General features: G+C 36.6%; 1 protein-coding gene across 1 annotated transcript in view; it reads left to right on the forward strand.

The window, feature by feature from the left end:
- The window catches only part of LOC150079408 (bifunctional 3'-5' exonuclease/ATP-dependent helicase WRN-like), a 307463-nt gene that overhangs the window by 255817 nt on the left and 35018 nt on the right, over positions 1 to 16628 (forward strand). Inside the window, exon 22 of the mRNA XM_090384034.1 lies at positions 13362 to 13619. Coding sequence (XP_090240160.1) covers positions 13362 to 13619 — 258 coding nt within the window. The remainder of the gene's footprint in view (positions 1 to 13361; positions 13620 to 16628) is intronic.

Here is a 16628-nt window from a genome sequence, read left to right on the forward strand (position 1 = left end):
TTTTGAGATATCTCCCAATTCCTTAAATATCAATCTCCAAGCAATTTTTGGGTAAAGAAGAAAAATTAGTTAACTGGTGATAAGCCTCTCCTCATCCCCCCCCTTCAATTTCATATTTAAACTTTTGATTTTAAACTTAGTTAACTTCAGTCCCTCTAAAATTCTGTCCCACCTTATTTTTTACCAAAAAAAGATATGCTTCTCCCATGCTCATCTTCAATAACACTTGGATTTCTAGGCTAGACCATATATCTTTGTTGGAGTTAGCTCTGACCCCTAACCTTCCCTTGGCATATGCATATAACAAATATTGCCTTTGTCTACACAAAGAAAAACCACTTTCTTTTTTGGTCTCAGTATTACTTTTCTTCTCAACAGCTGCTTGTTCTAATTTATTCTTGAGCTTACAATTGGCATTCACAGAGCAGACATGGGGCAGTGAGCTCAGTAGTATTATGTTGAAGAAGACTGAAGATTGGATTATTAGATATGTTTTTGCTTAATTTCCTAAAAATTTTTTGTAAATTAATTCTTTCCTTTTCTAAAAATAATTCTGCTCAGTTATATTCTTTTCAGTATCTTGTAAGCTTAAATGTGTAAGTTCTTAGTAGATAAAGTTTTTGCTATTGCTTAATTATTGTAATATGTTGTTTAATTTTTACATTAAAAATGATTATTACAAGGTCCATGCTGGAAATTTATGAGTAAATCCTGACATAGTAGATAAAGTTTATGTTATTGCTTAATTATAGTAATATTTTGTTTAATTTTTACCTTAAAAATGGTTACAAGGTCCATATTGGATATATTATGAGTAAATCCTGACTCAGGCTCAGAGGATTGGACAGAGGATCCATGCTCATATTTCCATATGAGTCACAAGTTCATCGCTTGCATAGCCTGTGTCATTATTCAGAGGTTGATGTAGTTGACAGTCATTGCTCAATCAACAATTCTTTTCTTTGTTCCTGATGTAAGAAGTGTAAAAATCTCAAATTAAAACTTGGTGCATTACTAGAAGAATGTGGGTGTGTCTGCTGGGAACAACAATTTATGATGTCACCAACAGATTGTCAGATCTAAAGGGGGTAGATAAAAAGAGCGTTATTATTCATGTTGGGACCAATGATATTAAATTCCATGAACTGATGATCTGTTAGTTGGATAAATACAAATTTGTATAGAACAATGTTGAAAATGTTTTATGTCAGAATATATGTCTGCAATTCTGCCCAGCCACAATGGGAAGGACTATATTTCTGAAAGCCTTGTGGATTAACTCAAGACTTAGAAACCCTGCAAGGCTTTGTGGGGGAAATTTTTATTAGCATGTCCAAGTGCAGGTAAAAAGAATCTGTTTTGTAGGGAAGGAATACATATGGGAAAAGTCAGTGCAAGGGTTTTTGCCAATCTCATTAATGATACCTTAAGGGTTCAGGGGTAGAGCTGTTAGTTAGGGTGGATAAGGATAATATAGTTATGTTTATCTGATGATATGGGTTAAAGTTCTTATTTGTTGATGCAACAGCTGATATTGTCAAGAGGTAGTGAGGGTAGCAATATTTCAAACAAAGAAGAAACTAATGGTAGGAAAATAAGTTTAAATAGCTTCAAGGGGGGGGGGATCAAGGTAGTAAACTATACAAGAACACTTAGTCTTAACAGTGTCTATAGTAATGTTAAGGACACTGTACTTCACTATAGGGATTGACATAAAAATATTACTAAGGCTTGTTAAAAAAAGAGAGAAAAACCAAACCATATTACAAATACAGCAAATTATTGCTATCTTTTTATGTCTAAAATTGATAAGGTGCAAGTTTGGTCTACCAACCCAGCCTAAATATAAAATGAAAAACTGAAATAAAATAAGGAAGACAAACATACAGCCTCCAGTCCTAAGAACTCATGTACCAAAGAATGTGCACCACCTTTTGTAAATGAATAAAAATTCAACTGGGAATCCATAAACATTACCTCTTCAAGGGGGAGACATCAGCAGTTGTGAACTTCAAAAGGATCATATTTCAGTCATTGACTGCTGTCTGGCAAAGTGTCAGTGGATATCCCTGTATGATCCAAACAACATAATAAATAATGAATAGAACTCAAATTTAAGTAAAAAAAGAAGTATGTCATGGCCACTGCCTTCTGCATGTTAAATATGCAAACATAAACTAAAATGGAAAACAATGCAATGTAAATTTAAACATTGATGCAATCAATCAGCTGAAAGGTCTAAAACAATTGCCAATAAGCAAAGAAACAAACATTGAACTGAATCATAATAAAAAGATTTAACATAAATTAATCAAATAGTTAATTAATTAATGCATACCAAATGATAGAGTACATTAAAACATAATGAAGAAACCAGATGGTGATCATGAATATTCAAGTAGAATAAAAGTTGGGAAGGAAAACACAAATCATAAAGAGAAGGGAGAAATAGACCATGTTATATCCATATCTGAAATCACTATACTTTACTATAGGAATTGACATGGTAATTAATTGGAATAGGGCGGGAAGTCTGTGTAATTTTTCATCATTGTGCACTAATGAATTGATTGAGATTGTGCTATTATATTACATGGTAGATTTAAGTAATTTATTACTGAAACGCTACAATTCTGAACAATTGGAAAACCTCCTTTTAGGAACTGTTTCCCATCTTAGAACTGTGGGGTTAGAACATTGGTTTGAGGTCCAAATTCTATGAAGTTTTATAAATTCTATTAATAATAATAATAATATGTTAAATAATTAATTAAATTAAAGTTATAGAGGTTAGCAAGGATTATAGTTGCTTGGTTTTAACTTTAGACACTTGGGTAACAGACTAATTCTTTACAGGCAATTTGATAATATTTGAGACTATTATGAGTATTAATTCCAATAATTACAATATATTTAAAATGTATCAGAGACATGGTGTCACTCAGATTTAAGGGATGCAGTATGTGAATATGGGGACATGGTACCACAAAACTTTCTAGCGATGACCGACAAACTGAATTGACATAAATTTAAAATAAATAAATATCTACATAAAATACTTAAATGGATATAAACTTTAAAAGCGTTAAAATACAATAAAATAAAAGTGTTAAAATACAATTAATATAGATACAATATACAGTAGGTTTCGAGGCGAAGTGCCTCTTCGTCAGCTCAGTGACAGGTGTACTGCAGTACGTGTTGGTTAAAACAGCAAAAGTCAACTGGGTATGATCATGCATGAAGTGTCTGGTGTCGGTAGAGCAGAATTACATATACATGATGAATGCCAGTGCTCATCGCACTACAAAACAGTAGATTCCATAATGGGATGCCAAGTACACTCCCCTATTATGGTTCATGGTACTATTACTGCTAGCTATGTGCAGTGCCTCAAGCCATGAGCTCTGGTGGTAATCACATGAATAGTTGATGATTTCAATGTCCCGTCGGGAATCAAGATTATGCTGCTCAACCCAATTGTGCTCTGCAAACTCAGAGCATTAAAAATTAGCAAAATTATTAGTGCTGGTTGCCTATCCTGAATCCAGGGTGCTTATGTGGTGACCTTTGTTCTCTTGCTCTGGTTCCAGATTCTAGTGTAGAGGATACCTGTGTTGACCTTTGTTCATCAGATGTGCAGTCTGTTTCTGGGGTCTGGAAGAGGGTGTACTCTGTGTGCTCCTCTGGTTCATTCGTTTCTTTTTTCTTTCCTGAAACCTTATTTCTTCACTTATTTTTTCTTTAAAGAGATGAATATATTGTGGGTTGAAATCAACCGCCTGTTTTCTATTGATTGCTGAGGATTCAAATAATTTTATAAGAAAGGCTTCTTTAAATTTTCTTCTGTTATACTGTCTATCTGTGGAAAGAATGCTTGTGTTACAGAAGTTCCAGGTGTCATTACATTGGAATGCGTGGAGAGCTGTATCAGATTGTTGAATTCTGCCATATTCTACATCTTTTTTTTTTGCTCTTTTATTCTACACTGTAGGCGTCTTGTATGATTCCCCTACATATATACTACCACATCCACACTGTCTTATATATAGGACCCTCTAAGATTATCTGGGTAGTTGGACTGTAGCTTTATGATCTGTTTGATGAAGGCTGAAATTTTGTTTTGTAGGTGCTGGTGTCTTTTAGAAGCTCTTCTACTTTCTCAATGTAGTTTTCTTTGTTAATAATGACTGTTGTGTTCCCTCTGTCTGCTTTAGATATGTGTATTTCCATCTTCTTTCAGGTTTTTCAATGCTTTCCGTTCCTTGGTGGATAGGTTGTTGTTCTTATTGTAGCTTTTCTTGCAGCTTGAGCTGTACATTAACTGCATGGCTGTGATATTGATCGTATCTTTGACTAGATTATCCTGAATATGTTTAGACTATTGTGGATGTGGGCTAGGAAATCTAATGCAGGGATATGTTTAGGTGTCGGTTTAAAATTAAGGCCTTTGCTAAGTAACTGAATTTCTGCATCGGTGAGAGTTTTTGAGCTAAGGTTGATGATGTGGTTGGCCTTAATTTTACGGTTAATTTTTTACAGATTAATTAATTTTTTACAGTTAATTAAGGCCTTACTTTTAAACTGACACCTAAATTGTTAATTTTTTAATAAAAACTAGAACTTTTCATCTATTTTCTATAAATTAGGAATGATCATATGTAAATACATCTTATTTGATTGTTATTTAGATCTGCTCAATATAAAATATAAGTTTTTTGTCTCCCAACAGCAAGGTCTGATGATGGATATCGGCAAGATACCTGAAACGTTACTCAATGTATATTAGTTTAGGTAACACCTAAATAAAATATATTAAAACTCCACTTGGTGTAAGAGTGGTAATTTAGATATATTATAATTTAAATGGATAGAAACCACATAACGTCCTTTCCTAACCATATTAATCATAGAAGCCACTAGGCTTTTCATACCAACTAAGAAATACCATTCAGGGCTTAAACCTAAACGGATGTCAGATAAACTGAGACTCACTGCACAGAAAAAATGCATGCGACGCAAATTATGAGGTGATGCAGAAGCCTATGGTAGATATAAACTAGTCTGCAGTTAAGTCACTAAAGATGTTAGGCAAGATAAGGCAGATTATGAGAAATCTTTGGCAAAGGATGTAAAGAAAAATAGTAATGTAAACACTTGAAGGAAGGAAGAAGATGAATCACATAGGTCCACTAGATATTGATGGTTCAGCTGTTTATGATCCTGCTCAGGTTGCTGACACGCTGAATAAGTATTTTGCATCTACATTCACATGCAAGGAATTCTTTATGGGAGTGGATGCCAAAATTTTATCAAACTCAACCATGGAGCTAAATGATTTAATAATAACTGAGAGGAAAGTTGAAGAGAAATTGCTGAAGTTAAATGTATAAGAAAAGCAGCTGGGGTGGATTGGGTCTATCCAGTTATATTATGGAAGGCTGCAAAGGTGTAAGCAAACCCTTGGCCATAATTATGAGAGCATCCTTGGATTCACACGAAGTCCCCATGGATTGGAGATGTCCAAATGTATTCTGAATTCAAAATCGGAGATCAAAAAGTGACATGAGTAATTACAGACCTGTTAGTTTAACTTCTGTTCAGAGAAAATAATGGAGTCAAATACAGGACCATACAGACAGAAGTGTAGTTACACTTCAGTCACAGCATGGGTTTGTCATGGGGCAATCTTGTCAGGCCAATTTGATTGGATACTATGATGCAGTAACAAAGAAACTAATTTAAACAAAAAAAAGTAATTCCTGATATCATATGCTTAGATTTCCAGAAAGCTTTTGCTACGGTTGCACATAATAGACTGCTATGGCTAAAGGGATGATTGAGTGGGAGAAGACGAGAGAGTTGTTATCAATGGACACTGCTCTTTGTGGACTAATTTTATCAGTGGAATTTTGTAGGATTCAGTGCTGGACCGATTGTTGTTTTCTGTATTTATTAATGATATCAATGAAATTACATCAGACTTAATGTCTAAGTTTACAGATGATATGAAAGTTGGCAGGATGTTTATTGACAATAATGACGGTATTTTACTGCACCAAGATCTAGAAAAATTAGGCAGATGGGCTGAGAAATGGCAATTTAAGTTTAACATTGACAAATGTGAGGTACTGCATATGGGTTGCAGTAATCCCAGGTTAATGTACTGCACTCAGGGTAGTAGAAAATGAAAAAGACTTGGCAGTAATTGTGCAGTTCAGATATGAAGTTCTCTGAAGAATGCAGAGAGGCTGCCAGGACAGCACATGGAGTTTTTTTAATGACATACAGGAATTTTGCTAGCAAGGATAAGGAGGTGGTTATTCTATTATACAAGACCATATATAGGTCTGGAGGTCTCATTTTAGGAAGGATGGAGAGCTGCTGGAGTGCATACACAGAAGGGCAACAAGATTGGTGAAAGGGACAGGGGGGGGTGCTCTAACCAAGAAAGGTTTCGGTTCTGCAAATTGCAGTGACTGGAGACTAGGCACCTGCAAAGTGATCTGATTGAACTGTTTAAGGCTTTGAATGGATTTAGCAAGCTCAATGCTGGTGAGATTCTTCCTCTTGCTCAGACTATAAGCATGAAGAGACATAAATTCAAATTGGGGATGGGTGGATGCACAATAGGTGTGCAGAAGTTTGCCTTTAGCCAGCAGGTGGTTGATTGCTGGAACAGACTTCCATCTGTTGTTTTAGAAATGAATAGCTTGAATAAATTCATGGAAGAACTAGACACTGTTGAAGAGATGGATAAATGAAATGGGAAAGGTGGGTTTTTTTTGTGGCTGGTCCTGTATAAGCTTGCCTTCTTGTATCCTTTGCCACTGCTAATACTAATAGCTAATTAATTAATATAGTTAGTGAAAATCCCTAGAGTTACTCTCCTAAATAGGTTGAAATGGATTTACACGAGTCCTGGAGTGAACTGAGCTTGAGGTGTATATAGGTTATGATTGATTTTTTGTGTACCCAGTGGGAATTTATTGCTCTTATGTTATTTCTTCCTCATTGGGGTTCCACCTCGTGATGGGTATTGCTACCAAGTACACAGGCTGGTTCTTGTTATGTCTGGTATTACTGATGGTTTAAGAACTCTCTGACTATCCTACAATTTTTCAGGATTGCAACTTTCTGGAGTTACTTGTAGGTTTTCGCTGGGAGACCTATTGCTGCTAGGCTGCTATGTAGAGTCTTAGGCACCATACCGGTGCTTGACACGATGATTGGGATGGTTGATACTTCTTGCATATGCCACATCTCCTTGATCTCATGTCTCAGGTTCGTGTACTTCCTAATTTTTTCCTCATGGGTTTTCTGGACATTGCTAGTGTTCGGCACCGCTATGTCAATCAGGTAGGTAGCCTTTTCCATCTTGTCCACAAGGGTTATGTCCGGTCTGTTGTGCGAGATGGTCTTATCCGTTATTATGGCACGGTCCCAGTACAGCTTGTGGGCTGGGGTCTCTAGTACTGCCTGGGATTCGTACTTGTAGTACGGTACACGTTCTTTGATTATTATTCTTATTATGGTAGTTTATGGTTACTGGGCTATATTACGGGGATGTCCTCTGGGTGTGCTGGTGACAAAGTTAAGGTAGGGGAGTTAATCTATGGATTTAGTTATTTAGGGTAGTTGTAATCTTCTTTTTGCTGTGATCTTCATGATTTCTGCATGCAATGGATTGTAATAGTCACTGTGGAAGGTGACTCCTGGTTTCTTGTTTATTGCTGAGCTTCTGAAACATTTTATGAAGTAGGCTTCCTTAAATGTTCATCTGGAGTTTGAATTCATCGAACATACTAAGGCGTTGGTAAAGTCCCATGTGCCTCTGCAGGAAAGGGCATGTGCAGCTGTTTTGGACTTGTGGATTCTGCATGTTGGTGCCTTTGTTGTGTCCCTGTCTTTTGTTTAGTCTTCTGTATGATTCACCGACGTAGGTTGAGTTGTAAGAGCACTGGATATAGTAATTTGTTCCTCTAGGGTTAGATGGTTGATGTTGATTAATTATTGGAAAGCTTTTGTTTTAGGGATTGGGAATAGAATGTAGATATGTTATAGGTTTTTGCTGCTTTTGCTTCATGCCATACGTTTCAACTCCTAGAATGTATGGTATGATAAACTGATTCTTTGGCTTTTCTTCTTTCTTCTGTGGAGGGGTGAACCTATTGGCAAGAGTTCTGTTGATGATTCACTCTATTAATGCTGGAGGATATCGGTTCTTCAAAGCTATTGCTTTTATGGTTGTGATTTCCTGTTGCAGTAATTCCAGTTAGCTGCAAATTCTTAGGGACCTGCTAACATAGCATTAGCATTACCAGAGGCATATGATGCAAGAAAGCAAGCTTATGTAGCAACAGTCAAAAAAAAAAAAAAAAAAAAAAACAAGCACCTTCCCATTTTACCCACCCACCCATCCATTCACTCCGTATATTTGTCTTGTTTTGCAGTGAACTAATTTAAGTTCCTGTCCTCCACTACAACAGATGGAAGTTTGTTCCAACTATCAACCACCTGTTGGCTAAAGATGAATTTCCACACATCTATTCTACAATTCGCTTTCCTCAATTTGAATTTATGCCCCCTCAGGTGAGTAATCTGCACAAGAGGAAGAATCCCATTAGCATTGAGCTTGCTCAATCCATTCAAGGCCTCATACACCTCACAGGTGCCTAGTCTCCAGACACTGTAATTTGCAAATCTTAAGCCTTTCTTCGTAAGAGCAACCCTTTGTTCCATTCACTAATCTTGTTGCTATTCTCTGTACTCGTTCCAACAGCTCTACATCCTTCCTAAAATGAGGCCTCCACATCTGTATACAGTACTCAAGGTGTGGCCTGACCATTGCATTATACAAGGGGATAATCACCTCTTTATCCCTGCTAGAAAAATTCCTGTATATCATTGACAAGACGCCATGAACTACTCTTACATACTATCTGCACTGTGCAGAAAACTTCATATCTGACTGCACAATTATCCCCAGGTCCTTTTCACTATCTACCACTTTGAGTGTAGTACCACACCGTTGATATGTTACTCTGAGGTTACTGTACCCACATGCAGTGCTTTACATCTGTCAATGTTATACTTCAGTTGCCACCTCTCAGCCCATCTTTTCCATTTCCTGTTGCAGTAGCTTACTATCATTACTGTCATTAACAGCCCTGCCAACCTTCATATCGTCTGCAAACTTATACATTAATCCTAATATACCTTCATCAATATTATTGATAAATACCAAAAACAACAATAGGCCCAACACAGAACCCTGGGGGACTCCACTAATAACATTAGTCCATGAAGAGCAGTGTCCATTGATAACCACTCTGTCTTCTCCCACTCAACCATCCTTTTATCCATTGTAGCAACTTGCCCTTAATGCAATTCTGCTCCAGTTTGTATACAGTAGTCTTCCATGTGCAACAGTATCAAAAGCTTTTCTAAAATCCAAATATATGATATCAAGATTATTCTTTACATCCAGTTCTTTTGCGACCACATCATAGTATCCAGTTAAATTTGTCAGATAAGTCTTTCCCTTAACAAACCCATGCTGTGTCTGAACCATAACTGCAGTCTTGTCCAGATGATCCTGCATTGCTTCCTTAACCAGTGACTCCATTATTTTTCCTGTAACAGAAGTTAGACTAACTGTTCTGTAATTACTCGTGTCACCCTTTGATCCCCCTTTGTGAATTGGAGACACATTTGCACATTTCCAGTCCATGGGGACTTCCACTCTATCCAAGGAAGATTTCATAATTATGGCTAAGGGTTTGCTCACTTTGTTTGCTGCCTCCTTTAATATAACTGGATAGGTCCCGTCCACCCCATGTGCCTTTTTTATGTTTAACTTCAACAATTTCTCCTCCACTTTGCTCTCGGTTATTAAAAAATTACTTAGCTCCCTGTTAAGAGTTTGATAAACTTCTGGCATTCCCCTCCTTGAATAACTCATGTGTGAATGTAGATGCAAAATACTCGTCCAGTTTGTCAGCTACCTCAGCATGATCATCAATAGTCAAACCATTGATGTTAAGTGGACCAATCTGATTCATCCCTTTCCTTCTAGATTTTTATGTAAGTAAAGAAATCTTTGCAACCTTTGCCAAAGATTTCTCGTTTTATCTGCCTGCCTAACCTCCTTTGTGACTTGATTACAGACTAGCTTATATCTGTCATAGGCTTCTGTGTCACCTGATAATTTATATGCATCCCATGTATTTTTCTTCTCTGCTACGAGCCTCATTAATTCATCTAACATCCATTTAGGCCTATACCTTGAACACTATTTCTTAGTTGGTATGAAAAGCCTAGAACCCTCCAAGATTAAGTCCCTGAAGGCTTCCCATTTAGAATTCACCATTGGTAACATCATCAGTTTGGTACCATCATCATTGGTAACATCATCAGATTGATCCCACTGTATAGAATTTAAACTTTCTGAGACCACTGTGGTCACCTTTACAAAAGCAAAAGGCCGTCTCTGTAGCCAGGTGGGAAGGAGCAGCAGCAGTGCGTAGCACACGCTTCTTGATTGGACCGGGGTTCAAAAGGTCAGGGAATGACCACCGCATATTCCTGGAGCAATATGGCCTTAGTTGTTAATGCTCCTAAAAACCAAATAATAAACAAACAAACAAACAAAAGCAAAAACCCTTACCCCTGATGGTAGTTACATATTTAAGAAAATCCCCCATCAGTACACTGTGATCACTGCCACCTAGTGGTTCCTTTATCTGCAGATTCTTAATGCATGAAGAATTACCGCTGATAATCAGATCAAGAGTATTACTCCCTCTGGTTGCCTCTTGAACATGTTGCTGTAGAAAACAGTTATCCAATAAATCCACAAAAAAGTATTGCTAGTGTGCAAGTTCTAGTCAATATCTGGAAAGTTGAATTCCCCCATTATAAGACATTCTGATTTACTGGCCCACTCTATTTCTCTGCATAATTGCTCATTATACTCATCAGATTCATTAGGCCTATAACACACACCTACTCTCATTTTCTCTTTCCCAGTGCTTATGTCACACCACACTGACTCAACATTGCATTGTCCACGAATGTCATTTGGAGGCACTTCCTTAGATTTTGTGTTTCTTAACTAACAGCGTAACCCCTTCTCCATTCCTGTCCTCTCTATCCTTTCTGTACACATACTCCCCAAATTCCAATTCTGCATCCCTTATATCTGAGTGGCACCTCGTCTCTGATATCCCAACAATATCCACTTTTGATGTTTTGACCAGCACTTCAAATTCATAAAATTTATTTACTATACTCCAAGCATTGGTGTTGCATGTATATGCACATGCAAGTATACATACAACTATTCTTACCCTTAGTTACCCTAACACAACCCATGTATTTACTTGTTCCATGATGACTCCCGGCAGCCCTTGAAATTCCCTGTACCTAGATTTCCAGTAGAAGCAGTGGTCTTGATGATGGCTGTTTTGGTTGACAAGTGATCTGACAACCCGATGTCTAGGATACATCCTGTATACACTCTTATCTAGATTGTCTGGGGTTCTTGGGATGAGGATGTCTAGGAATAGAAATCGTTTTCTTTTGTTTCTATCTTGAACTTGATTTTGTGGTGGAAGCTGTTGAGGTTATGATGGAAGTTGGAGAGATGGTTTGTGCCTTTATTCCAAATGAGGAGGATCTCAGTTAATAGAATTTGTAAAACTTTGTAGAATTTGGATCTCAAACCAATGTTTGAGGTCCAACCTATAGGCCTGAAGATGGGGAAACAGTTTCCAAAACATAGTCAGAATTGTTTAAGTGTTGCCATGAGGTGTTTCAGTCATTCTGAATTGTAGCATTTCAGAAATAAATTTATTAAATCTACCTCATGATATAATAGAGTAGTCTCAATCAGTTCATTAGTGCACAGTGGCATGGTAAAATTACTAAGACATGAAAAAAGGAAACACTAAACCATATTACAAATACAGAAAGTTCCTTATTTCTTTTTTAAGGCTAAACATGATAAGGTGCACCTTACACCACATCCGCACGTGATAGGGTGTCCTCCGCAGTGCACACTTAACCTGCAGAGAATGTTAGTTTTGCTTTTGTTTTTAACAGAAATTTGATGAAACTGTGCTGTTTTATGCTCTGAGTGAATGCAATATACTATTTCTAATGCTTTAGTGCAGAGGGTACAGCTACTTGCCAGATGGGAAGTTCCTATAATCTGCCACAAAAAGTGTTTTGTCATTCTGAATCACATGCCTTCAGTAAAAATGAAAAAGACACACTGATAGTAACATATATTTAAATATAACTTGGTGACTGATATAGTTATGATTGAATACTTCAGTTTTTGAATATAACTTAATTTTCTCATTTTAGGAAGACCAAATTTATGTATAATGGATTTATATTCTCAGACCCAGCTGGACTAATTAAGCTTAGCTGCCCATTATTTCTGAAATTCGTTTAATGTAACAAATAAGTTTTATAAAAATGTTGGTTTTGAGTTTAAAGAATTGATCCTCATAGGTAGAAACTTGAGGACTATTTAGGATGTTTTTAATGTGGAATCAAAGAATTGTTTATTTTGTTGCTTAACTACTTTTCTTCTTTCTTCAAAGATGTTTGTATAATGCAGTGTAATTTATGAGAGAGGATTCAGTAAGTCATAAAGAAAAGAACTGGGGAGGTGAGGGGGGACAGGAAACCTACCTGAATGTAGCATTTGTTTCAATGTAATCACTGAAAGTATTTATACACCTGTTTCATCACTTTATCAAATGATGAAAATCCACTGCTTAAAAAGAGAGCAGTTGTGGGATCAGGTCTAGGGGGAGGAATATTAAGAAGTTCCTACGCAAAATCATTAATGCTCTTAGGTTGCACAAGCTATAGTGGGGGGATATTTAAGCAAGCGACAAGTTAGGATTGCATGGCTTTTGTGTTTAGTTGCCTTGTCACTTGTGCCAAAAAGTTGCACTCTCTCTCTCTCTCTCAGTTTTTAGGTTTCAACCATATTATATTTCCAGAATGTAAATTATTTTTTATTTCTTTCTCTGTGATCTTTGCAGTAATAGGGAAATAAAACATTAGACAACGTATTAGGAAATTAATAAATTAAAGAAATAATTTTTTGCTTTTTAAATTGCATTAATTAAAAAAATCCTAGCAAGGTAATTATCAGTTAAATTTATTAAACCATTTAATTTTTAAAGTCCTCTCCACTTTATTTATTGGCCACTGAAAGATGCAAAGTTTTGGGGGGTTTTTCATAGTTAACTGTATTATGTATTATGTTTTCTGTTATGTTTGCTTTTAAAATCTATACATATAATATTTATTCTGTTTTTTTTTTTTTTTTTTAACAGGGAGAACTTTTCAAAAGTCTTATTTGTGTGAGAAATGAAATAGCAAATGATGATGGAATTGCTCCATATATGGTGTTCAGTAATAAAAATCTTTTAGATATAGCTGTTCACAGGCCAGCATCTGTTGAGATGCTTTATAAGATTGAGGGCATTTCAGAAGGCCGAATCACAAAGTTTGGCAGAAAAATAACTGAATTTGTAAAACACTTTTGTGAGAATCGTGGTATACAGCATGATTGTTTTCCTGAATTTAAAAAGGTAAGTAATTAATCTTTTATTGTAAAATATTATTTGAATTTTATTAATTATTATCTGTTACATCACTTATATCATACACTCCTTCAGCATTAAAAAAACTAACAACGTTTAAAGTTGTTTTTAAATGTGCACATTGGCTATATAAAGGCACTTTAGCCTCCGATGGCAGTCAAAATATACAACTAAAATGCACTTATTTTTGAGCCAGGTCTTACACAAGTATATTTTTATGAAATTTAAATCCTCCATATACAACCACCACCACAGGGTAGTCCTGAAGCATGCAGTGTTAGCTTACTACTAAAGACATTCTGTTTATACTCCAGATCAGTCATATAGGATGATGAAGTTACAACTAGTGAATTTTATGCAATCATGTACACAAGTACCCAGTTAACTGATTGAAACTTGTGATGTGTAGCATTTTGCATGTTGAGCTGCAGGGCCATATCTGACGTCTAAATAATGTTATAGTTGCATGTTTCTTGACCCTATATTCTGGTAATCACTAAAAATTACAGGGGCCTCCGTAGCCAGGTGGGAAGGAGCAGCAGTGCATAGCACATGCTTCTTGATTAGACCGGGGTTCGAGCTCGTTACCACCAAATATGGAGGATGCGGAAAGGTCAGGGAATGACCACCGCATATTCCCGGAGCAATATGGCCTTAGTTGCTAATGCTCCTAAAAACCAAATAACAATAACAACAACAACTAAAAATTACAAAACAGAAATATTCTATAATTATCTCATATATAACCTTTGTATTTATAAATGTCATAATAATAGTATTAGTATTAGTAATGGCCGCATGGTGCAAGAAAGTCTATGGCTTATGCTGCACCAGCCAAAAAAAAAAAAAAAAAATCCGAACAAAACAATGATAAAAACAAAAAAAATAAAAAATAAATAAATAAAATAAATAGATAATAATAATTAATAAAAAAAAAAGGAAATTAAACCTATCATCCTATGTGCTTCCCTTACCCGAAGGTACTATCCAGATGGCCTTTGAATTTCCCCAAACTGTCGGCCTCTACCACCCATGAAGGCAACTTATTCCAGTAATTTATAACTCGCTGGCTAAAATAAAACTTCCTGCAGTCTAATCTAAACATTTCCCCCCCGTAACTTGAATTTATGTCCCCTAGTTCTAGCATCATTTATAATCTTGAAAATTTCGTCCTCATTCATTTTACTCATGCCTCTCAGAGCCTTAAACACCTCAATCAAATCTCCTCTAAGGTGTCTAGTTTCCAAACTCTGCAACCCACATATTCGAAGTCTTTCTTCATAAGGACGCCCTTTTGCCGATCTCACCAGGCGAGTTACCCGTCTTTGCACCCTTTCAAGAAGCTCGGTGTCTTTCTTTAGGTGCGGTCTCCATACTTGAACACAGTATTCCAAGTGTGGTCTAACATAAGCCTTATATAATGGGATTATCACGTCCCTATCTCTACTTGCAAAAGTTCGATAGATCATCAATAGGACACCATGGGCCTTCCTTGCAACCTGTTTACAATGCTCAGAGAATTTCATGTCTGACCGTATCATAACACCCAAGTCCCTTTCCTCCAGTACTGGGTTTAGTTGAACTCCACCAAGTGAATAAGTTATTTTGGGATTACTGTTTCCCAGGTGTAATACCTTACACTTTGTTGGATTAAAGCATAGCTGCCATTTTTCTGACCATTCCTGAAGTCTATCTAGGTCTCTCTGGAGAAGCTCAGCTTGACAGTGATCATTAACTACTCTACCAATTTTAACATCATCTGCAAATTTAGACATCACGCCCTCTATCCCTTCAACAATGTCGTTTATGAAAATTAAAAACAACAGTGGTCCTAATACTGATCCTTGGGGAACCCCACTTCTTACATCAACCCCAATCTGAGTAATAGCCATTTATCATAACCCTCTGCCTCCTGCCCTAAAGCCATCCTTCTATCCATCTAAGGATTTTCCCAGTGATTCCAACCTGTTGCAGCTTATAAAGCAACCGCTCATGTGGGACTGAGTCAAAAGCTTTGCTGAAATCTAAATAAACAATGTCGAAATTATTCTCTAAATCCAGCTCGTGAGTGACCCTTTCGAAATAGCGAACCAGATTTGTTAAACATGATTTTCCCTTTACAAAACCATGCTGAGAATCCTTGAGAATTTCAATTCGATCCAAATGATCCTGAATTCCACCCTTGATCATTGCCTCCATGATTTTCCCTACTACTGAAGTCAGACTGACAGGTCGATAATTTCCAACTTCACTTTTAGAGCCACCCTTATGTATGGGAGATACATTGGCACTTTTCCAATCCAAGGGAATCTCCCCAGAGTCTAGTCATGCTTGCATAATTAGCCTCAATCGTTCAATGCACTCGCTTGCCGCCTCCCTTAAGATTATAGGGTATATTCCATCAACTCCAGGAGCCTTACTGGTCTGTAGGCTCGAAAGTTTTTTCATTAAATAATCTTGCGAAATTTCAATATCATTAATTACATATTTTTTAACTTCGCTCCCACAATTTCCCATTGCCACAAAAGGTTTTTCATTATTTAAATATCGATGCAAAATAACTGTTGAGTTCATCTGCAACGGCAGCTGGTGTATTATATACTATCCCCTTTCCCTTACATAAAGGTCCGATCTGGTTTGTCCTGCTCTTCTTGGCATTTATATATGTGAAGAATTCTTTATCCCTCCTCTTTGCTCTGTTTGCTAGTGATTTCTCATAAACTGCCTTTGCCTGTCGAACCTTTTCTGTGGCTCTATTACACATCACCTTGTAGCTGTTAAGGCTTCAGTACTTTTTATCGCTCTGTAACCTTTCCATGCTACCTTTTTCTGCTCAAGTAATGTGGCAACTTTATTATTCATCCAACTTGGAACCCTCCCCGTGGAATATTTTTTTAATGGTATATACGCATTCAAGGCATCTGTGATTAATGTTTTAAAAGCGTAAAGTAAAGTGCAGACATTATCAACCCACTGCAGGATGGAAGCCTCAATTCA

The sequence above is a fragment of the Mastigoproctus giganteus genome, chromosome 10 (assembly GCF_048544385.1).
Source record: "Mastigoproctus giganteus isolate SK-2022 chromosome 10, ASM4854438v1, whole genome shotgun sequence".
In the NCBI taxonomy this organism is placed as follows: domain Eukaryota; kingdom Metazoa; phylum Arthropoda; class Arachnida; order Uropygi; family Thelyphonidae; genus Mastigoproctus; species Mastigoproctus giganteus.